At 50.8% G+C, this 23,341-nt stretch overlaps 1 protein-coding gene across 5 annotated transcripts in view; it reads left to right on the top strand.

The window, feature by feature from the left end:
* The window catches only part of Klhl29 (kelch-like family member 29), a 304,127-nt gene that overhangs the window by 149,218 nt on the left and 131,568 nt on the right, over positions 1-23,341 (top strand). For all 5 annotated transcript variants that reach the window (NM_001106713.3, XM_087552532.1, XM_087552530.1 and 2 more), the window contains one exon: positions 17,482-17,811. In NM_001106713.3, the coding sequence (NP_001100183.1) occupies positions 17,527-17,811 (285 nt within the window). In that variant the 5' untranslated portion in view covers positions 17,482-17,526. The remainder of the gene's footprint in view (positions 1-17,481; positions 17,812-23,341) is intronic.

The following is a 23,341-nucleotide window of genomic DNA, read 5'->3' as shown; positions in this document are numbered from 1 at the left end:
TTGCAGATTCTGGCCCCAGGTCCAGATCCCGGGAAACAGTAGGTGTGTCTTTCTTCCAGAAGCCCTTGTTTCTGGCAGTGGCTAGCTGCTGGAACTGTCTAGCAAGCTGCAAAATTAATCCTGGGAGGTAATTAGCACTCCTGGGAGGGGTGGTCTCTGGATGCCTGTTGTTATAGCATTGTCTTCCCACCAGTGGCCTTGGGAGACAGCATCCAGGCGCCTGAAGGGCTCAGGCAAGCACCTGGGGTGGTGGTGTTTCCTTTTGTTTTGTTTTAATTTCCATCCCTGTAATCTCTTGTCTAAAATAGCCTCTCAGAACTTGGCAATCGTGTTCCTTCCCTGGTTCGTCCCTCTTTCCATCCTCACTTTAATTGCGTCTTTCTCTGTGCATGTGTTTATTAAGGAGCAAAAATGAGCTAGGCATTTAGAGGACTTATTTCAGTCTCATTAGACCCGCCCGACTGGAAGATTGGATGCCCAGAGCAGCTTCTGCAGATGAGAGGGCACAGTCTGTGCAGGGATTAGCCCCTGGGCTGTCACCGGGTCTGATGGGGGTGGCTGTCCCTTCTTAGACTCACTGCTTCTCCAAGCTAAGCTCTTGGTTGGTATCTGTGGGGTATGTGTGTGCTACATGGGGCAGCCTTCTCAGGGTTCGGCTATTTGAGGAACTGCTGAGCCTCCTGCTTTCTGGTCTTGACCTTTGCTGCAGAGCACGTGCTGTCCTTGGGGCTTGTCAGCATTTGGAAGGAGCCTGTCCCCAGGGAGCCAGCATCCAGCCTCTGTCCTTCCTGCTTTTCTCCCCAAAGTGGAGTCAGAGAAAGGACAGGTCTTGCAGGAACATTCCTGACTGCATCTTCACTGTTCCCCACCTGACCCACCTACGAGTTGCTCAGCCCGAAGGGATTGAACTTGGAAAATGGACTAAAAACAGCTTTATAAAGAATGTATCTGGGACGCTTCAGGTGGAACCAGGTCTAGTTAACATAGCATTTATTTAAATGAATTCGGGGGTTTTTGTGACCTTGGGCAAGTGACTTCTAACTCCGGATCTGTGGTTTTTTTCCACCTGATACATTAAAATCAAGCTTGTCTGAGTTGGTACAGGTTAGCCACTAGGACACCAACCCAGAGCTGTAACGGCTTCTTATTTCTTTCCCAGGTCACAGTTTTGGGTGGGCTGATGAGAGGTAATGTACTGGGAGCCCAACAGGGACCAAGGCTCCTGCTGTGGTTTGTCCCTGTCATTCTTCTCTGCAATGATCAGGGGAAAAGAAGAAAGGCAACACACTTGCCTTTAACTAGCCAAGCCCAGGGGTGGGGCTGGGGGACCCAATTCACCTACACACATGAGCATAACCCCAGGCAAAAACAAAGCTGGGCTCGCACATGTCCTCAAGATAGAGGAGGACAGGAACATAGAGCTTCTGGTGGCCTCTATCTTAGAGATGGTGACGTAGCAACACAGAGTGTGTGTGGATGTGAGGTTATAGGTGTGTGTGTATGCACAGTAGGTGTACATGTGCATAGACACGCACATCTGCTGCTTGCAAGAGTAAAAGGTAAAATGCAGTCATTCTTCAGGTGGGATGCCTGGCCCCCAGTAGACAGGCAGATTTTGTTATTTTTCTTGTCTCTCCCCTACTGGTTCATCTCTTGAGGTGTATGCAAATAATAGACCAAAGCAAGAAATTTAAATACACATCCCTCACCTCTGAAGTTCCTTATTTCCGTGTTCCTCGCAGTGTAACATTTCATTAGACCTTCTAGATGGGGAGAGAGCAAGCTGATTAAAAATCAGACAGCACCTACAAGCTGCTTCATTGGTTTGGGGGAATGTCTAGAGCTTCAGGGCGACTTAGTGGGTGTACTTGTGTTTTAATAAATGTCCGCCGAAGTCCTTGTCCTAGAAAGAATTGCACAATGGATGTGTGTGCCCCGGGGAGAGAAGGATCCTCACAGTGTCCTTGTACCCTTGCATTAGGGCTGGATGGTTGGGGTGCTAGCGGTGTTAACACCCAGACCCTGGGTCTCAGACTTTCTAGGACACAGGAACGGTTGAGTAGAAGCCTGAATGTACCTGGTGAGCCTTAGGCCCAGCTCAAAAGTACATGTTCTGTCCAACTTGGATTGACTCTGCTCTATGATCAAGATCAAAAAGAGCCACTATGAGACTCCAGGGAGAATCTTCCTTTCACGTTCCTTGACTATGACTGCTCCCATCAGAGGTGGGCAGTCTGGTGACTGGGATGAGCAAGGAGAGACAGCAGAAAGTCTGGCCAGCCTATCTGCTTCTGTCAGAGGAGATGGGCAGTGGGGCATCGTGGTGTAGAATTACAGCATTCATTCACCATTTTTACTGATCCCTCCGAGGTGCCAGGGACTGTTTGAGCCCTGACACACAGGGAACAGAGATGTCAGGGATCATAGTGAGAGAACTCAAGGGTTTCACTGCCTTTGTGCAGGTCCCGTCTGCCGCTTTCTAGCCGAATAACTTTGGTCAAGTCAATACAGTGACACCTGCCTGTCATCTCAGAGGCAGAAGGACCAGTAGTTCAAGGTTGGCCTCAGCAATACAGTTCAAGGCTATCCTGAGCTACATGATACAGAGATGTTTATCTCATAAAAGAAACAAAATAAATAGAATGACCGGGAAAGGCCTCACTGATCTGAGAAAGGGGCTTGAAGGAAATGACAGCGCTAACCATCTGGCTAACCGGCAGAGGATTAGTATGCTGTATGGAGTCTTAAGGCAAGAAGGGTTCTGTGCTGGGAAACCTGGAGGAGTCCAGTCTGCCGGAGGAGAATTGGCGAGGGAGCAGAAGGTTGAGATGAGAAAGTGGGCACCACAGGCTTTTGAAGCTTTAAGGGTTTGGGAACCACTGCAGGACTTGGGGAGCATGAGATGGTCTAACTCGCACATGGCTGTGTTATGGAAGATGTGTGCAGGATGGAGGGAGACCGGTTAGAAGACCAGCAGAAATCCTGGTGAGAGGCTCAGGTGAGGGTGGCCAAGGTAGAGGTCAATGAGAAACATGATTGGAGTCTCGAGGTCACCCACAGCTGTGAGCCATGGGCTTGATCTATAAAGAGCATGTTTGTCAGAGGGTTGCAGGTCTGCAAGCCAGGCAAGCAGGGAGCTGCGGCAAGATTCGGTGACCCCCAAGAGGGTGTAGAAAGAGACCCAGTGCGGAGCTGAGCTTTCTTCCTGGAACCAACATTTGCTCCTTCGTGGCCGCCGGGGACCAGTCTTCTAATCTCAGAGCCTTAGTTTGCCCCTCCATAAAATGTAAAATTCTCCCTCGTGCTGTAACAGATTCCTCTTGGCTGGTGTGCGTGTAAGCACTGTCCTGTAAATGCTCCCTGCCTGTTCTGCCTTCATCATCTTGCTCTGGTATGAAACACACAGCAGAGAGCAGCACCAGGTCAGGAGAAGGATACCAGCAAAGGTCAGGGGTGTGGAACAGGACGGCAAGAAAAAGAGTGGGAGGGCTCCCTGCTGATGTCATCATGAAATCTCCCCTTTCTGTGGGGATATACCATGAGGACCATGGAATATCTGAGTGAGTAGACCAGAACACACTGCTCCCGTAAGTTGAGTCACTTCCTATGTGTCTGGGAATAGGGAAGCAGGCCCAGCATCTTCTTCTTCTTCTACAGAAAGGACACTACTAGCTCCTAGGTCATCCTGAGGGTGCCTTGTGGACACCCTCCCATCCAAAGCCCAATGTCTGAAGCACCTGTGTTGAACTCATTAAACACCTGGACGAGCCCTGCTCTGTAAGCCATGACTTCTGGCTGTAAACGGACTGCTGTATACGCAGGTGGAGACAGGCTAAGCCAAGAACAGAGGGTCACCTCCTCATTCCAGGGCCTACCACAGGCAGTTGAGCCTATTGGCTTGTTTGTAGTTCCCCAGATCAGACTCAGTGGCCCTGACCTTACATTCCCAGTTCTCTACGGGGCTTGGTTCTCTTGCATTCAGGAGACCCTAGATCTGCACACAGGTAGTTCTGGATGGGTTTGTGAATGAGGCTGTACCCAGGACTATCCCTTAAAAAACTGGCAGAGTTGGCAATGTCATATGACTTCAGAGTGTGGCATGTGATGAGACATATAGGACCCTATGGAGTGAGGGCCAGAAAGGTTAGGGGACACAGGATGGGGACACAGAGAATCATAGAATCACCAGGCTCTTAGAAGAGAAGTGGAAAGTCAGGGTGGACTTGATCACAGCAGGGCGTTAACTAAGGCCTCTATGCAGGACTCTCAACTGAGGAACAGGCTGAACATGAAGAGGCCCCCGCTGAAAAAGAGGGATTGGCAACTTTAGGGCCCCTCAGAATTCCCCCAGAGGTTGATCGTGCATGGTAAGGTGTGCCTATGATCTCCAGAGGCCAAGACAGAAAGATCACAAGCTCCAGGCAAACCCTGGCTAAGTATAGCCAGCCTGGGCTACAGAGCGGGGGAAAAAGATGTAGGGGGGGGAGAAAAAATAAAGAAGAAATAATAGTTAAGAAGTACAAAAAAATAAAGGATGCTGAGAACAGAGTTTGGAGGGAATATAGGTGTGTGCCCTTCCCCACGGGAGGAGCTCCTGCCTATTACTACTCACCACAGCATTTGATCCTTCAAGCCTTTAAGTATATAAGCCTCTCCATGCCTCAGTTTAACAAAAGCACCCCCACCCCCACCACCGGAGGTTTGGCCCTCTGAAGAAGGGGCTGATGCAATGTTGGGCCCATAGTTCAATGCCAGCCATAGCTTGCTTTCGGTTCAGTTCATGTTGGCTTTCTGAGGTAGCTATAGTTACAGCAGCACCAGCTATGGTGACTGGGGTGCCCACTAGTTACCCCAAGAATAGTTTGGGTCAGACAGGGTGCATTGAGATGTAAGCAATGGGAGACAGAAGAAAAAAATCTGACAGCTGCTGACATCTACTGAGTCAAGCTGGGTAAAGGACTGGCTCCGTAACCATTGTGTCATAGGGTGAGAGCTAGGGAGGCCTGGCATCACCATCCTCACAGGCTGGGTAATCAGTAAGGCCCAAACAGTGCAGGGGTTATAGGTCGAGATACCTTGAGGGAAGAACACAGTCAGAGTTCCTTTTCATTCACACCCCTCCCACAGGCCAGGGCAGCTCAATGAAGCTTCTGCAGTATGCCAGGGTGGCACCCTGAGGGCCATGAGGTGAGACCCTCTGCCTTCAATGGTGTGGCAGCTCTGCTGGACTAAAGACAAAGGTCCCAGATGTGGTAGGGTCATATTCCTTAATGTCAAGTCAGTCACAGCCGTGTGACTTGCTTTGGCCAATGACAAGAAATAATCAAGGAACCGGTGAGTGAGTGACCAAGCCATCTTTCCCTTTGCCCCAGTGGCCAGCCATACCCAGGTGTCCTGGACAAAGGCTGCCCTCCAGCAGGGCCCCTGCTGACCTGCTAAGATGTTCACTGTCAAATATTCATTACAGCCTTATCGGGGTTGACGGAAACTTAGTGCCTTTAGTAGAACACATGCCGGAAAATAAAGTAAGGTGTTGCTGAGGCTAAGGCTAGTCGAGGCTATATCATTTAAAAAAAAAAAAGAGTGATAGATTTAAAATTTAAAGGAACCCTTAAAAATGGCCGGAGAAGGCTCTGCTTGAATCTTCTTTCTGAGCTTTGGGTCTTGCTCTATTTTAGTTCTCTTGTCCCAGGCATGAGTGGATGCTCCTGGTCTCTTTGTGGGTCAGCACCAGGTTGAAAAGAGTAGAAGAGAGACCTGGTCTCTGCTCACCCCGTCTCCCAGAGATGCTCTGAAATCCGAGCAAAGCAAAGGAGGCTTCAGAAGCCTGGACGTGGGGGCAGCCCTCCTTCCTCGGCTTCCTTGTCTGGAGCCCTGGGTCAGAACGATGATCGCGGTGGAAGGCCACTTCTGCTCGGAGTCAGACAGGAAAATCCAGAAGACCCTGAGGACACAGGATGTTAGCATACACCGGGCCAGCAGTCCTGGGCTGCCCGACGGGGTCCAAATGGCAGCCGAGAAACCAAGTATCCCTGCTTGGTTAATCTAAAAATAAACAGAAAGGCAACAAAAATCTATGTTTCAATTACTGCACACAAGCTGTTCAAACAGCCAGCTCCGCACTGGAGATGTGAACTTGTCAACGAAGGCCGCCTCGTTTGCATGCTTCGGTGGTGATAGAACTCAACCTCGCAACAGGCTGCCCCCTGCTCTCAGCCACTGCATTTTTTTTAATTTAATTAAAAACATGGACATAAAGTCGAGACAAGGAAAAATCGTAGGCAAATATACCAGGGTGATGGCTTCTAAACAAAGACAGAGACTGTGTGGCCTGAGAGAGGCTTGGTGTTGGTGTGGAGATCGGTCACAGGGTGGAGAAAACAGGTGGTCAATGGCCAGGACAAAATACATAAATCTCTCCCATGTGGCCCCAAGCTCTTTTCCCTTGAGACTCATTACAGACCCTGAGGAACCATGGGGCCCTTGGGTTCCTAAAGCCAATGGGGGTCATTTGTTCAGGAGAGAGATCTTATCAGGGTACATGACTGACGGGCAAAGCTAGGGCTTCTGTCCCCAGCCACACTGCCTGTATTCACTCACGTGCAGCCCTAAGGAAGACATAGTCTCCTCTCCAGTGTGAACAGACTCCAGCTCAACTGCCTTGGTCTGGCTGAGGCTGGCTGCTACCTCCTCAGAGCCATAAAGGTCTTCTGCCTTCTGTCTACGCCGTGTTTCTAAGTAGCAGTATCCCTCTGCAGACGGGAACCAGTGGGATCCTGCTCTTACCTGCCTCTTGGTGTCTTTGAGTGAGCCAAATGTGATGGGGAAGAAAGAGAGCCGTGCCTCCAGGGGGTTAGGCTAGAAAGGGGCAGTGGGTAAGCTCACCCGGAGGAGCATGCGTAGGGATTTGAATGGGAGGGAAAGGGTACAAGGTTCCACCTCACAGAAGAGAAAACCACATTAGCCAGGAAGGATTTGTGTAAGCAGGACACCTCCATCCCAGGTCCCACCAGAGAGAGGAGCCTAGAGAACCAAGCACGTGCACCTAGCTCTGGTAAATCCTGCGTGCTAGAGTAGCTGTCTGTTCCGTATTCACTCCGGATAGGGACTTTAATGTCCCCAGTCCTAGGAGCAATTCTGCAGCCATCAGCCCAGACGCTAGTTACTCGGTGAAATAAAAGAGCAGTCGAGTCTTTCCCAAGGAAGATAATATCCTGTCATAGGCAGTATGATCTGCCGGCCATGTGACGGCTGTTCCCTAATGTTTCCAAATAGACTTTTGAATAGACTCTTGTCTAGAAGAAAGCAAATTGCGAGAGCATTTTTGGCAGCCAAATAGAGCACGCGCATCCGTCTTTCTCTCTCTGCAACTGGCTGCTGGGTCTGGTTCCAGGCACCGAGTAGGATCCATTCATCAGCCCGGGTCACTGATGGACACCATTTCCTGTGGAGCGCTAGCGTGTTGAGTTAGTCAATTCTCCAAGACTCGGAATAATCAGGCCTGCCCGAGAGGCAGCCAGGAGCAAGTAGGAGGACCCACTCAGAGAACAGAACCAACTGCAGAATTCCGCTCTGAAGACCTCTATGTCAGGGCTTTGCAAGACTGCGGGGGCGGGGGGGACCAGGGATCCAATTTCAGGACTTCTATCCTCTACAGAGCCACAAGAACACGAACCAGAAGGAGCCAAGATGGTTATTCCTAATGAGAACACTAGTTAATCCTCCCAGACCCGCCATAGCTCCCTCATCGATCCTGGTGTTTACAAGCGTCTAATTTATCCGAGCCTCCCCTCTTCCCTCGGTTTATGCTGATATTATGTTGCTAACTGTCATTTCCAATATCTTTTTTATTTTTCATTATCACCATTATAATGATTTACACCAGAAGCGATAGCACAAATGCCTAGTCAATTAGTCCCGTGAGAAAAGTCTCTGAATCATGTATGCTTTTGGGGGGGAAAAAATCACTACTACATCAAAACCCACAGCCAGAATCTCGCAAACCGAAGGTGCACAGAGGAAGGGAGGGGACGAGAAAGACCGCTCTTTCAATATCGCTCATTTGAAGCCGGCACTGGATACATGGATACAACCTCTCCCAGACAAGGAGATTGCTTTTTTTTTTTTTTTTTTAATGAGAAATTGGGCCCAGAAAAAAAAAAAAAAAAAAAGGGAATCCGTGGCATTTTTCCTTCAAACCTATCATCAGAAAAGCATTTTGAACATTTGTCATTTTGGGTCATACATTAAGCCCTGTAATTATGGAATGCGGGTTTTCCCAAAAATACCTCTGCTCTCCCCAACTCCACGGGGCCATCCAGAGTACTGAAAGCCCAGCCTCAGGGCTGAATCCTGGCTGGCAAAGCCAAATGATTCATAGGCTGGTGTATCCTACCTACAAACTGTTAAAACACAGTCTGAGAAGCGGTGCTAGTGAGAGCTCTTTCTTCCGCTATGTTCTGTTTCTCTTCTTGGTTTTTCGAGGCAGGATTTCTGTGTGTGGCACTGGCCATCTTGAAACTCAGTCTGTAGACCAGGCTGGTCCCAAACTCACAGGAGCTTCTGCCTCCACCACCACCACCACCACCACCACCACCACCACCACCACCACCACCACCACCACCTCTTTGAAAGAGGACCGAGAGGCCCTGTCTCCAGCCATAGGCTTCTCCCTCTTCCTCACTTACAAAATCCCAAAGTGAATGCTACCCTACCTCCATTATCCGAGAGGCTGTGGAGAAAACGTGATGGCTTTGTAATAAGCTTGTATTGGGGGGGGGGCGGTTTTTTGAGTCCCCTCCAAGCACAGGCAGAAGACAGTTCGAATGCACTGTGGCTTGTCACCTGTGATAGGACCCTTTGAGTCACCACACTTTCTTTCCTTCTGCATACCTGAGATCTGTGTAGCCTTTGAGCAGCACCTCCTGGTTTACAAGTGCTTACCACAAAAGGAAGAAAGGGGGAGCAGTCAGAATGGGCATTTGAAGGTGACAGCCACTTTTGTGGTTTTCCTGGTAGCTTCTGGGGTACACATCCAATCACATCAAGGTCTATACACTAAATATTTGTATCTCCTTCTGTGTCAGCTGTGTCCGATCATTTATCTCATACCAATTTAAAAGACTAACGCCCTTTAAGGGGGAGTCACAGATATGTGTCCATAAGGCCAGGTTACTGTCATAGTAACCCGATGGGTATTTAACACAGGGTTCCCTCCTACTTGCTGTCTCATCTACCACCTGCTACTGAGAAAGCTCTCAGTTTTCTGGATGGGCTGGGGTCAGGAAGATGTTGTAGGATTTGCTGGCTTTGGAGAAAACGGGCTCTGCTCATCTTTAAATAACGAAGACAATGCTCTGAAACTCTCTATTGCAGAGACTCCTGCCACCTGGGGTCCGGGAGTAGACAAGAGGTCACAGGTCACAGCTCTGGTTTCTAATTGGATGTGTGGCATCCCCTGCTCCCCTCTCCACTGCCCTCTGCCCCCAACCTCAGGGGTCTAAGGGAGGCTGCTTAGATAGGTCCAGATCTTGTAACCTATAGTAAGGTTTACTGGAACCTCCTGGATACTGAGCCTCAGGGAAAGGGTGAGCCTTTCTAGCCTGGTACTAAGCTAACCATTGTCCAGATGGGGTCTTAGTGGGTGAGGTCTCATGGAGGGGGTGGGGGGTGGGGGGTGTCAATGTCTTAACTGGGCAAGGCATGGGGAAAGAAAAAATCTCTTTCAGAACACAGGTTACATATGACAGCAATACCATATGTGGTTTATCTTGAGCTTTGCTATTTTAAGTAAAAGAACTAAAAAGGCCACTGCCCCTCAAGTTCCCTCCCCCTCAGAGGGGTGAGGGAGGCTGAGTAATCTAGAGTTGTCTCAGCTTTTGTTCATACAGAGGATTTGAGTGTGTCACCTGTCCCAGGTAGACATCTACATGTGACCCCATGACTCATGTCCATGTAGAATCCTGCTCTCCCTGGGGAACATGTCAACCTTGGTGTGGAGTCCAGGGCCAAGACTGGAGCCTTGCTCATAACACACAATCTGGGGTTACCCCTGTCCAGGCTTTGTAAGTGGAAGTGGACCCCAAGAGCAAGGCACGCCCAAATCTTGGCACCAGGTGCCTCCCTCATCTCTAAACCTTGTCTCTGCCCTCCCCAGTGCTCCATGATAAAGAGCACTTGTCACTTAGGTCTGGACTCTCTTGGTCCCTGCCCTTGGATGCCCTATCAGCCGTGATGAAGGAAGCAGCAGAAGCAGTTCTGACCGCAGGGGTGGTGCCAGAACCCATGCGGGGAGTAGGGCATGCCAGTCCATCCCTGAGGTATACGCCTGGTTGTCGAGACTCTGGCTCTGTGAATAGAGGCCTGGCCAGAGGAAGCCGGAGGGAGCAAGATGAGGCCCACATACATGAATCTTTTAGTGACTGGAGTTGCTTAGTGGGCACGAGGGTCTCCTCCCTAGGTGAATTGAAAGTACTTCGAGGAAGTACGAAGGCATTTTCCAGGGGCGTTCTCAGCTCCCACCAACATCCACACCAAGCTGTGGCCAACCTGGCTCCTTAAAAGGCACCCAGAGAATTCCTTTGTGTTGCATTTGACAAGATGGTGCTCTGGCTGCTGGGTAATGTTTTGCTCCAGAAGAAAAGCTAAAAGATGCAGCGAAAAGGACGGAAATAATAAAGATGGGCACAGGCTGTTCCAATTGACTTGGCAGCACGTCTCCCCCAAATGAGGCAATCATCCATTTTCCAATCGGGCTGGACGTCCATGGCTCATTCCTCAGCCAGCCACCTCGGCTCCCCGAGTCTGGAGGCAGCAAGGGCTCCCCTGCCTTCCCGTGGATTAATCACGCCTTCAGGGCTCTCGCAGCCAGCAGCCCACTCCTTCTGCGTGTCTTAATGATAAGAACGAGGAAAGGGTCATTAGCCACCTGTGATCCTGTGTGCAGTGTGTATACACCACGAATGTTAATATGTGAGGGCCGGCGCTGACATCCAGAAAACACAGTGAGCCACCGGACACAGACCACAGCTATCCTGCTTGTGTATTCAAGTAGACACAGCATACTGGTCCCGAACAGGATTTTAAGGGGCCAGTACCCAGAACTCAAGAGATACTACTCTCTGGGCTCCAACCCTATATAGGCAACACCACACACACACACACACACACACACACACACACAGTGACACATGGCAATCCTTAATTATTTACTCATGAATAATTCATGATGCAGGCTTTCCAGGCAAATCTGTGTAGCAGAGCTGCTGATCTGGTATCTAGCAAGTGTCTAACAAGTGTCCAGGAGGCGGAGCCCAGTCATCAGCTGCTAAGAAATCAATGGCTGGGCACCAGGGCTGAGTATGGATGTCAGCTGATTCCTCTGTGATGTCCATTCTTTGCCTCCCAGGCCTTCTCAGAACTATTGTGGTCCTCTCTAGGCTACAGGGAGAAGTTCATCCATCAAGGCAGCTCTTAGGACTAGGGCCACTATTCCCAATATCACGGACTTTAGCTAAAGATCACTTTCCTCCTATTAGCAATCTGTTGCCTTCCTGTGGCCCTGGGCGAGACCACCCTAAGGTTTCCCAGATGCCTTGCACAGGAGGTCTTAGTGTCTGTGTGCATTTGCAGACACCAGCCATTCACTCAGCCTCAAGATTGACAGTTTCCTGTGAACTCAGTGCAAGAGCCTGCCAGTTCCTGCTGCCCTTGAGGCATCGGGCCTATCCTCCCTACCTTAACTATGGCTAGGACCATCCTCCAATGATGGGCTCTTTCTCAAAGGCAGAGTTCCACAAGATACATTTCTCAACTCTCGCCACAGTTCAGGGAAAGGGACTGGTTTTCCAATGTTGGAGAGCAGCCGGGGTAGGAGGGTCCTAGGACCAGGTGACAAGTGATTTGGGGAGGGTCGAAGTGAGGGACTGCGGTCACTTCGATTTCCTCAATTTGATCCTTAATGATAGCTGGTGTCTCCTTCAGGAAAAGGGCACGGAGCAAAGACTGGCCCTTCCTCCTCCATTCCTGGATGTTTCAGACGCTCTGGCTTCTGGTAGTATTGGGCACAGTGAGGGCTTAGTCCCACTGGTCATCAGGAAGCAAACTACTTGTTTCTATCCACTCCCAGTGAATGGGGAGCCTGGAAGGAGGTGGATTCATGGAGCCACCAAGTCAAGCAGTGCACTTACCTGAAGAAGCAGAACAGCCCTTTGCCCTCACCAAGTAAGGGTCAGTGGAAGAGAGAAGGCCCTCTTCATGCTAATGATACCCAAAAGGTGGCCTTTGTACTGACTTATGGGGTAGCTACATTTTACCTCCCCGAGTTCCTAAGAACTGGTTGGTGAGACTTCGTGCTCACATTTGGTGTGCTTCTGTGCGCGAGATACGGTAGCACAGGCAGTTAGTGATAGACTAGGGGCTGGATTGCTAGCAGTGACCACATTTTCAGAGCAGAGCTTCTTCCTATTCTCTGTGATGCTATAAGGAGTCTTCTTCCTTAGGGAAGGAGAGGGGATCGAGAAGAAGAGAGTGGAAAGAAAACCGAAGGCCTGACCCAGCTCCCTGAGCTGTGCGCAGAGCCCAGGTTCCAAGTCCTGAACTGGATGGAGTCCTGAGAAGCAACCAGTGGGGTGTCCACTGATACAGTGCTATAAAGATACACAGGCAAAATCATGGAGGTGCATGCTTGTTCTGGAGCCATAGAGTCTATAAATACGAAGCGTACGTATTTATACGTATCTATGCCTCACCCCAGAAAGTGGTCTGGCCTTCTTCCCTCCTCTCCTGGCTCAGCATACCTGGGATAATTCAAGGACAGTACTTAAGTGGGGAAAGAGTTTTGTCTCGAACAAGATCCAGAGCCAAGGTCACGGATTCCATGTTTGTCAGTGAGCATTCGGAATTAACCTGGGGCGTGAACAAACCATGGTCTCCGACCTGGATCTCTGTGCGAGCGTCCTCCACTGACTGATAGACGATTTCTTAGACTCTCCAGCTCCGTTCCTTCCTTTCAAGGTAAGGTCTCAAGCTACAGCCTTGGCTGGCTTTGAACTCCCTGTGTAGCCAGGGCTGGACTCAAAGCCCTGGTCATGTCACCCCAGCCTCTCCACTGCTGACACTGTGCCGCTCTGCCTCAAGCATTTCATCACAGATGTGTGTCACATAAACAGGTGCTGGCAAGGCTCCCTCACCCAGGCATAAGGGCTGGATCCTCTGCAGACTGTCCCCTCCACACCACAGGCAGGCAAGGCAGCATCGGCTGCTCACACCCTCCCTTCTTGGTTCAGGGCCCCGTGCCAGGTTCCACCACTGCACAGGCACCCTGCCAGGAAAGGGCACTCTTTCAACAAGGAAGCATTTTTCTGTGTTTTGTCTGGAATTGCTTAACCAGTCTGGTCTGAGGTACCGTGTGTCCATTCGGGGCCTTCTTCCTCGGCTCAGGCACTTCCTGTGCTTCCTGCAGTACCATTCAGGTACACGTGCGTGTGCACATGAGACCTCTGTGACACGCTGGCTCCGTGCCCAGCAGGAAATACTTACATTGCCACCTCTGGAGCTGGCCCTCTGCCGACTGGCTCGGAGTACACTGCACCATGTTTCGTTCATTGGTTTGAAAGGGGAAATTAAACTAAGGAATGAGGTCTGACCCGAGTGCTTGCATGCAAATAGTTGACCTTTGTTTTGAATACACTTAATGAGACTGAAACCAGATTGTGTGGCCTCCAGCTGCCTGAGTCTCCACCTCCTCCCTGGCATTTGAAGGAGACTGAAAAGGGGTGGCAAAAGGCTGGGGACTGTAGGAGGTGTGGATTGTGGGTCTTGTTTTTCCTCTTAGACACTAGAACTATGGGGCCCAGCGCGTGGCCCCCGGGGATAAGCAGCTAGCCACATCCAAAGACATCCCTTTGACCTGATCCCAGGTTGCTCAGATGCCTGGAGACACACCTTGGTACAGGGGTCCTGACCTCCCCAAACCTCTATGCTCCCTGAGAGGAAATGATTTCCCTGCCACTCTATGAGGCTGTGTTGCTCTGTGGAAAGGTAGGGGCTGACGGAACGCATCGGTCTAGCTAGATGAGGTTTTGCTGAAGTAACAAGCAGACTGCCGCTCTCAACAAACGGACCTGATACAGATTTGTGTCACGTGAAGCCTGGCGCAGTCAGGGCGGCCTCTGTCAGGGAACAGCTGCACTTTCGGGAAGGTGTGACTTCCAAAGCTGACAGGTGGCAGAGGAAACTAGGGAGTCATGGGAAATGTTTGGGGGGTGGGAGCTAAGGAGATGGTGGAATTCGATTGGTCTTCAAAAGAAGACCTAAATTCAATCCTGCTGAGCGTGGACTCGCTCCCTTGTAATCCCATTGCTGGGGAGGTGGACGCTCCCTTGCTGCCTGAAGAGTCTAGCCTCGTGGTGAGCTTCTTCAGCCGAATGAGGGGCCCTGTTCAGTAGAGGGAGCTGCCATCCCTGAAGACAAGATGTGAAGTCATTCTTTCATGGGCCCTCAAACTCACCCATATGAGCATGTACATACGTGTATTTTTTTTTAAAAAAAATCTTAATATTTTTAATTATTTATGTATTTGGGCACAAGCACATACCCATGCTCACACGTGCTGTGGCACAACTGTGGGGGTCAGAGGATAACTCTCTGGAGTCATTTCTCTCTTCCCACCAAAGGAGACCCAGGGACGGAGTCCAGGTCTTCAGGCTTGGCAGCGGGTACCTTTACTCACTGAGCTAGCTTGCTAGTCCAAAAGAAGAAAATATTTTTATTTAGCCAAGTCTGGAAGCCATCTTCGTTGCCTACCCACACTTTTTGTCTGCCAGATCCAGATGAGTCAACAACCAAGGCGAGAGAGATCTTCCTGGGTGCTTAGAATGAGAACCCAGAGCATGGTGTGGCAGATACATGGCGTAGACTCCGCCCACTCAGGACCCAGCCGAGGGAAGCAAAAACCTGAGACGCTGGCCCTTGGTGGGCAAAATCGGGGAGACAAGAGCCCAAGTTATGGGGTCCAGTGTGCCCCCAAAATGCAGACTAACCTACAGAACTGCCCCTGGAGGCTCAAGTCCTACTGGCTAGAAAGCTAGGCCATTGTTTTAATGTAATGCCTCCGAATTGCCAGTCCAGAGACTACAGGATTAATGTCTGAGGTCTCCCCCTTCCACACAGATGTGTGGAAATGGTCAGTTACAAAAGAATAAGTACTGGAGGTGGCTTCATGCCAGATGCTGCATATTGGATGGATGGGCATTGCCTGTGCATTGGGAGTAAGAGAAGATTCTAGAACAGTGGGCCAGTCCAGACTCTCCAGTATCTTCTGAGCCATCAGGGGGAGTTAGAGGCTTAATCTAAAGGATGGGCCTTATTCATGGAAAAGTAACAAATTGTAACGGGATCTCTGCTTTTAAAACGGGTCAGCCTCAGCGACAGCAAATTCTAGGCTTGCCTGTGAAGCCTGGGGAGACCCTATGGAAAGATTACATAGGGGAAGTGGCCAGTAAGTAGATGGGGCCAGATTTAACAGCCTATGGGATAATAGGATCTCAGTTGCCACTGTGACAAGATGGCTGTCTCTGAGGCAGAGACATTTAGGGCATTAGGGCATTTAGGCTGAATTGTGCTCAGTTGTGGACAAGTGGCCTTTAGGAAACTGGAGTGCAGATAGATGGTACAGGGCAGGCTCAGGGAAGAGACATACTGAGAAAGTAGCTATGAGTGGCACAGAGAAAGAGGAGCTGTTAGGTGAGATCATCCAAGGAGAGCTGGTTCTACAGCTGGGGAGCAGGGATGAACCCCAAAAGAGAAAGGTCGATGGTACACGATGTGAAAGAACGTAAGGAATGACATATCCATGCATTGTGTTTAACAAACAGCCATCTGTGTTCTGAGCAAGAGCACGTTCCCCTGGGGTGGGCACATATGGACCATAGGGGAGCAGGTTCCGGGGCAAACAGGGGTCAAGAAAATAGAACGGAGTCTAGACCACTCCCCCATAAACCTCCAGTGGAAAATGTGAGGGATGGCCGGGGGGTGGAGAGCAATCTTTTTTTTCACTGTGCAATGCTGAGTCAATATTTTAAATGAATTTTCGTGACACTTTATAAATCTGGATGCACAATGATGAACTGGGCAGGGAACCGACATCCATCCTCCAAGGTAGCAGTCATCTCTGCCACAGGTTGGGGTAGGTTCAGCCCAGACTGCGCTTAGTCTCTTCCAGTGCACCTTACAGAACGACTCCCAGAGCTGGGCCACCACGTAAGCAGAACATGGCTGCATGTTTCCTGAGCTGGGTACAGCCTCTGACTCCCAAACACAAGCTCTGGGCAAGGACAGCAGATATGCAAAGACCAGAGGAGGCTCGGGTTTTATAGACCTCTTAAAAATAAGTGGCCCTTCTGGTAGCCAGCCGCTTCAGAACTGGGCTAGGCAGCATGGAAGATGCAAGCCTATAACATAGACTGGAGGTAGATGGCAAATGGGATAGGATCAAGCCTCCCGGAGACATTCTTAAGCCACACCCAGGACTGTGGGCGGGAAGTGTAGAGCAAACCCTCACCTTTAACCACTTGTCTCTACCATGCCTTCTCCCCTCGGCCCTTGCCTCTCCCCACCCAGCCTTGTGTCTTTCCTGACTGGCATAACTGGTCCCTGTGAGAGTAGGAGCCAGCGCTATCTCGGAGATGCTCAGCAAAATACAGTTCTCGGTGACTCAGAAGGCCCTTCCCATACCATGGTGCGTCTAGTCTCCATGACAACCCTGAAAGGCCTTCTGTTCAGACACTCGGGAAGCCGCGTGGGAGATGCAGGGAGTGGAGGCCAGACTACCCAGGTCCCAGAAGTGTGGCACTGAATCCTAAGGTTGGGGTTTTGAGGGAGGACCAGAACCCCGGAAGCTAACATCTTTCGGAGACATCGTGACCTTTTATTTACCTGTTAGTGCCCTGCCCTCAGCGGGGATCACTTATTCTCTGTGAGTCTCCTTGTCTATAAACTGGGGACCAAACGTGCATTCCCACCTCATGGGTACTGTATGGAATAAGTGAGGTTTTAGTCAAGGCTGTGTCCACTGTACAGTGAGTGCACACGTGGGTCCTGTGACCTGTGCTTGGAGGATTGCAGTCAGAGGTCTTCTGTCACAGTGGGGGGGAATGCTGCCCCCGCCATGACAAAGATGTATGTACACCTCTTGTCGCTCAGGGTGGGGAGTCATGGCAGAGTGTGAGTGGGTTCAAATCCTGCTTACTGCGTTCAGCAGTGTGCTCGTGAACAACCAATCCTTCATCAGCTGAGAAGTGGGGCTGATAAAAGACGGAGGACTCACCAACTTGCTGAAACTCTGAAGCTGGCCAGTATTTGAAAACCCATTTCTGGACCCAGAGCAGGGGCCGAACACATGCTAATGGTGGTGGCCACCTCCCTATGGTTAGGCAGAGGTACTCTTTGCTTAAACCACCCTCCTGTGTTCTCTGCTGACAGGTCCGGGCTCTGGTTCCCTGTGAGAAGCTGCCACGGCCCACCGAGATGTCCAGGCACCATAGCCGCTTCGAAAGAGATTACCGCGTGGGCTGGGACCGCCGTGAGTGGAGTGTCAATGGGACCCATGGGGCCACCAGCGTCTGCAGCGTCACCTCCGGTGCCGGTGGAGGCACAGCCAGCAGTCTCAGCGCACGGCCGGGCCTCCTGCCGCTGCCCGTGGTACCCTCCCGGCTGCCCACACCCGCCACAGCGCCTGCTCCCTGCACGACCGGCAACAGTGAAGCTATCACCAGTCTTGTGGCCAGCTCGGCCTCCGCTGTCACCACCAAGGTAAGACCTGCTATCCTCTCTGGGAGGGGGCCAGGCAGCAGCCCAGGCCCAGGACAGCACTTGTCCCCCGGTCTTTGTCCAGAGGGCCATGGCCTCCGCGGAGTGCATGCAGTTGTTTCTGAAGGCTAATGGCCTTTTTGTTTACCAGACAGTCTATCTGTAACCAACTTGTAGGAAGACCAGCAGGTGCCAGCACCACACGCTTTGCTGATTAAAAGCTCCTGCTTGAGTGAGGAAGGGGTGTCGCCAACTTGGCAGTCCTCATCTACCAAAATAGGAGAACTAAAAACATAAGGCCCCCGGGGGTCATCAGTGGCTGGAGTTTGCAGCCATACTAGCCACACGGGGTCGAGAGCCCATTATGGCGTCATCACCATGGTGGGTTTTCTCATGTCTACACTCCCTGAGAGCCTCACAACAAGCCTGTCAGATTGCCGAGAGTCCCCAGACGTAGTAGTTACAGGAGCTGCTGCTGTAGGGACCCAGAATTCATTCCACCAATGACTGCAGGTTATTAGCACCCGTAATGATTCTGCTTTCTGGAGGGTTATGGGGGTGTTAAGAGTTCCTCGGGAATAGAGGCAGAAGCCAGCCTGTATAAAATGGAATGTGGAAATTAATGTCCCCAAGGTTCTTGGCTGGCTTTGGGCTGAACTGAGGGACTCTGAGACACCCCCACACCCCCACCCGCCGCCTTGTATGTTGTGCAGAGCCCTTCAGGCAGACTGAGCCACAGAGGGACAGCTGGTGGCCAAGGCAAGAAACACAGTCATCCCTTCACTCCCCTCAGCCAAGCCGAGGCTCTGCAGGCTGCCTTTGCCTCTGCCAGCCATTCAGAACCACTTCCCAGGGGCCCTCTCAGGGCCTGCGTGTGTGCGTGCGTATGAGTGTGTCTGTGTGTGCCGCGTGCGTGCGCGCACGCTTTTCTTTTCCTGCTCTCATAAAGGTTGCAGGAGAAATTAAAGGCGGGAAGCCCCAGGCTGGCCATTGTGAGGTAGCTGTGGTGGTGGACGATGCTCTCCAGGTGCTCTGTGCTTTTGTCTCTGCAATTTTCAAAACTCCCTTTCAGCCCTGCTTCCCATTAATAACAGCACTGCTGGCCGCAGAGCCCGGCGGAGACCCGAGACAATGGAGCTATTGGAGACCAGCTTGCAGCACACTGACATCTTGCTGCAGTGTCTTATTGATTTTATTTTCCTGTTATGAAAACACCACCCCACCAAGGCAGGCAAGGAAGTAACACTAGACAGGAGCAGAGATGGAGGATGACCCAAGCACACTTCCCCAGGCCAGCCAAACACATTCCCGTCCTGGGCACCAGGCCCTGGCCACTCTGAATTGGTGACCTCTATCCAGGACGGCCTGCTTGCCAGCCCAGCTGGCCACATCTGGCAGGCGATCGTCGAGGCCAGCTGTTCGCCATCTGGAGAATGGCGGCCTCTGGCGCCAACAGCCAGGGCTCCAGGTGAGAGAGGCTGGACCTGCAGGTCCGTTTGAAGACTTCCATCCCTTCAGGATGAGTACCTTTGAGCCAGTACTGAGCTGCTTCTGGGGATATAACCTAGGCTTCTGCCAGGTAAAAGACAGTGCCCATGGCTCTCTGAAGGGATACCCTGCCTCTGCACCTGATTTTCTCCGAAATAGCTCAGCATATTCGCTAGCCCTTCTCTCTAGCCAGACCCCAAACCACAGCCATAGGAGAGGTAAAGAGCAAACCACAGACAGAAAACCACAGCTGGGACAAGGGCTGAGCCAGGAGCCAACCAGTAGTGGGAAAAAGGACCAAAGTTCAGACCTGAAGGCCAGCTCTATGGTGCGTGACAGCATGGAGACCAACTGCAATCTCTGCTGTGAGCAGCTCAGCTCAGGTCCATACTTGTAGGTTTCAGTTAGGGTCTGGTCAGGGCCCTAGTTCTTGGGGTTGCTAGAGAACTGTGTGCAGGGAAAGCATCAGACAGTAGCAAGGTAGCTGCCCATAGTGGTTTCTGCCGAGGGCCCTGGTCTTAGATGTAAGCCAGCTGTTCTTAACCTGTGGGTCGCGCCTTTCGCGGGGGTCACATTATCAGGCATTCCGTCTATCAGATATCTACATTGTGATTCACAACAGTAGCAAAATTACAGTTATGAGGTGGCAACGAACATAATTTTGTGGCTGGGAGTCACCACAACATGAAGGGCTGATTTAAAGGGTCACAGGCAGCATTAGGAAGGTTGAGAGCCACGCTGTCTAAGGCGGTGATGCCTCCTGTTATCCTGACCTTGCTGCTGCTGGCCCAGATGCCTGTCCTCTAGCCTGTGTGTCTACCTTTATGCCTTGATCACATCAGTTGACACCCAGGCCAAACCCCGGTGTCAACCAGTAGTTTCCCTGGTCAACCAGTGAGATCTTCACCAAGCGGCCACTAAAGAGCTGGCTCTTGTCATTGGGGAAATCATAGGCCAGTGTATAAGTGAATGTGTGAGCCTACAAGTCAGCGTCTCACCTATTGGAGTTCTTGGTGGAGTAGATAAAAGGAGACTTCAAAGACTGTCTAGATTCTAATTCCAATCAACCTCTTGCTGAGTGATGCTGGATAAATTGCCTGGCCCCTCTGGGCCCCTGTTCCAGGATTAGTGCCTGATTACCAGACTCACTACGAGGACCCTTATGCACAGAATTCCTCAGAAAGTGCTCGGAATAGAACAGGTGCTAATTGGTGCTTCATCCTCTAGACAATGAGGTCACCCCTTCGCCGGTGCCATCAGGCACTGAGCCTGGAAGAACAAGGCTGTCCTACTGTGAGGAGAGGTGCTCACTTCTACTGTCACCTAGGAAAAAAAAGTGGTACAGGGATCTCTTCAGATGAAGCGCAAAAGCCGGAGCCCTGAGCAGGTGGAGAAGGAAATTGTTTAAGTGTTTGGGGTTCAAGGTGACCAGGAAGTAAGACTAGAGCTGGGAGGGGAGAAGAAAGAGAAGAGGCGATGGAAAAGGACAGCGGCTTCTTGGCCCCAACTTGAAACTGAATCCGCATACCTGGCAAGCAGGTGATTGAGGCAGAGGATGTAAAAGCTTTTTATCAGCCCAGAGGGCTCTTTCCTCAAAGGAAAGTATAGATCCCACCATCCCAGAGGGTGAGGGAAGCAGGGAGCACCACTACAATCAGAGCAGGACTAAATTCCTGCTACCCCTGAGTGTGTGGAAGCTGCTTGAAGTCACTGACCTGGCTGTGGGTGTAAAACACCAGTGCCACTGCCCGTGAGCCAGGACCACCCCTAGGAACCCAGCATGCTGACTCAGAGACAAGGGGCAGCTCTCAGGCCTTTGGGGACATCCTTTTGTTGTCAGATAGGAAGCAGATTGAACATTCCAAGCTCTGGTACTCAGGGCACCCTGCCACTCTCTATGTCCAGTGCTAGGGTCTGCCCCTCCTCAGCTAGGACTGAGGCTCTGGACTCTTATCTGGAAAGACATTCATGCTCCCAGAGACTAGGTAGCAAGATGACGACAATGCTTTCTGTCATGGCTACCTTCGGGCCTGATTTGACTTTTCTGTGTCTTCAGTTGCCAGTGGCCTAACAAGTCCCTGCCTATTTTGATGAAAGGCCAGTTGAGTAAACACAGACTCCTGGGCTACTGAGATAGCAGGAGGGTCTAGCAGGCTATGCCCTACCTCTCCCCCAACACATAGGCATTGCCCTCAAACCTCCAGGGCATGCATGAGTAGCTAGAGCTGGAGGAGAGCTTTCTTGGAGACCACCTGCCCTAATTTTGCATCTAAGACTAGTGAAGCCCAGAGAAAATACAATGTAACTATTTCCCAAGCCGGAACCAGCCTGGGCCAGCTTTCTCCACCCCAGGCTGCATAGCAGCATCTATTCACCATGGAAACCTTGATTGCAAGAGAATGACAGGGCTTTGCCATCATGAGTCCACCTAGTGACCGTCAATTCTGAATTTCAGGCCAGAAAGTGGGCACGTTTTGCTTCTCATGTCGTAGAAGGGGAGAATGTTAAGTCAAAGATTACGTCACCTCTCACTGCACAGACTGGCAAGAGCCTCTGGATTAGACAGACTGGAATTGAATCCTGCCATTAGCAAGTGGGGCTTCCGGTTCTGTGTCTACAAAGTGAAAATGATAACAGTATCTTTAACATAAGGGTTATGTAAATTAATATGTGTAGAAAACTCCAGGAGGATACGAGCCACTGAGAAAGCATTCAATCAAAGTTCACTCTAGGGCTGGGAAGATAGTTCGGTTGATAAAATGCCTACTGTGGACCAGAGTTTCCCTAGCACCCACATGAAAGGCCAGGTGTGCAGCACATGCCTGTGACCACAGTGTTAGGTGGGCAAGGACAGGTGTGTCCCTGGGGCTTACTGTATGGCCAGCCAGTCTAGCTAAATGAAGGGGCTTTAGGTTCAGTGAGGAAAACAAGGTGAAGAAGGATGGAGGAAGACACCTCATGTCCACATCTGACCTCTGTATGTATCTACACGCACGCACGCACACTCACACACACTCACACACATACACTCACACACACACTCACTCACACTCACACACACATACACTCACACATACACACTCACACATACACTCACACTCACACACACATATACTCACTCTCACACACACTCACACACATACACACACTCACACACATACTCATACACACACACTCACACTGACACACACTCACACACACGCACTCACACACACACTCACACACACATACACTCACACACACACTCACACACTCACACACACTCACACATACACTCACACACACATACACTCACACATACTCATACACACACTCACACTCACACACACTCACTCACACACACACACACTCACACACACACACATACTCATACACTCACACACACTCACACACACACTCACACACACATACACTCACACACACTCACACACACTCACACACTCATACACACACTCACACTCACTCACACTCACATACATACTCATACACTCATACTCACACACATTCACACACACACATACACTCACACTCACACACACATACACTCACACACATACACTCACTCACACACACACACTCACACACTCACACACACTCACATACACTCACACACTCACACACATACTCATACACACACTCACACTCACACACACTCACTCACACACTCACTCACACACACTCACACTCACACACACACACGCACACAGAGCAGGGAGGCGGGGACAACTAGGAAGTGGGTCTGAAAAGCTCTTCATCTGGGGACAATCAGCCTAGTGATTGTTGCTTGGAGATTGAAGAGCTGCCCTGTCCCCCTCTGATGTGGCAGGAGATGAACCTGAGGAGCTGGGCCAGTACCACATTCCTACTCCCACTGGCTGTCTGGGCACTGGGGGAAGCATGGCCCCATGCCAGGCCTGTTTGTTCGAACGCAAGGGAGGCACCAATGCCCTGCAGTTGCTGCTGCGTGAAATTTAAATTATTCTCCGCAAACCTGCCTGACAGAAAAGGGACGGCTTCATAAAATGCAATTCTGTTACTGAAAGAA

The sequence above is a fragment of the Rattus norvegicus genome, chromosome 6 (genome assembly GCF_021556685.1).
Source record: "Rattus norvegicus strain SHRSP/BbbUtx chromosome 6, alternate assembly SHRSP_T2T, whole genome shotgun sequence".
Taxonomy (NCBI): Eukaryota; Metazoa; Chordata; class Mammalia; order Rodentia; family Muridae; genus Rattus; species Rattus norvegicus.
This window is presented reverse-complemented; position numbering and strand designations above follow the sequence as displayed.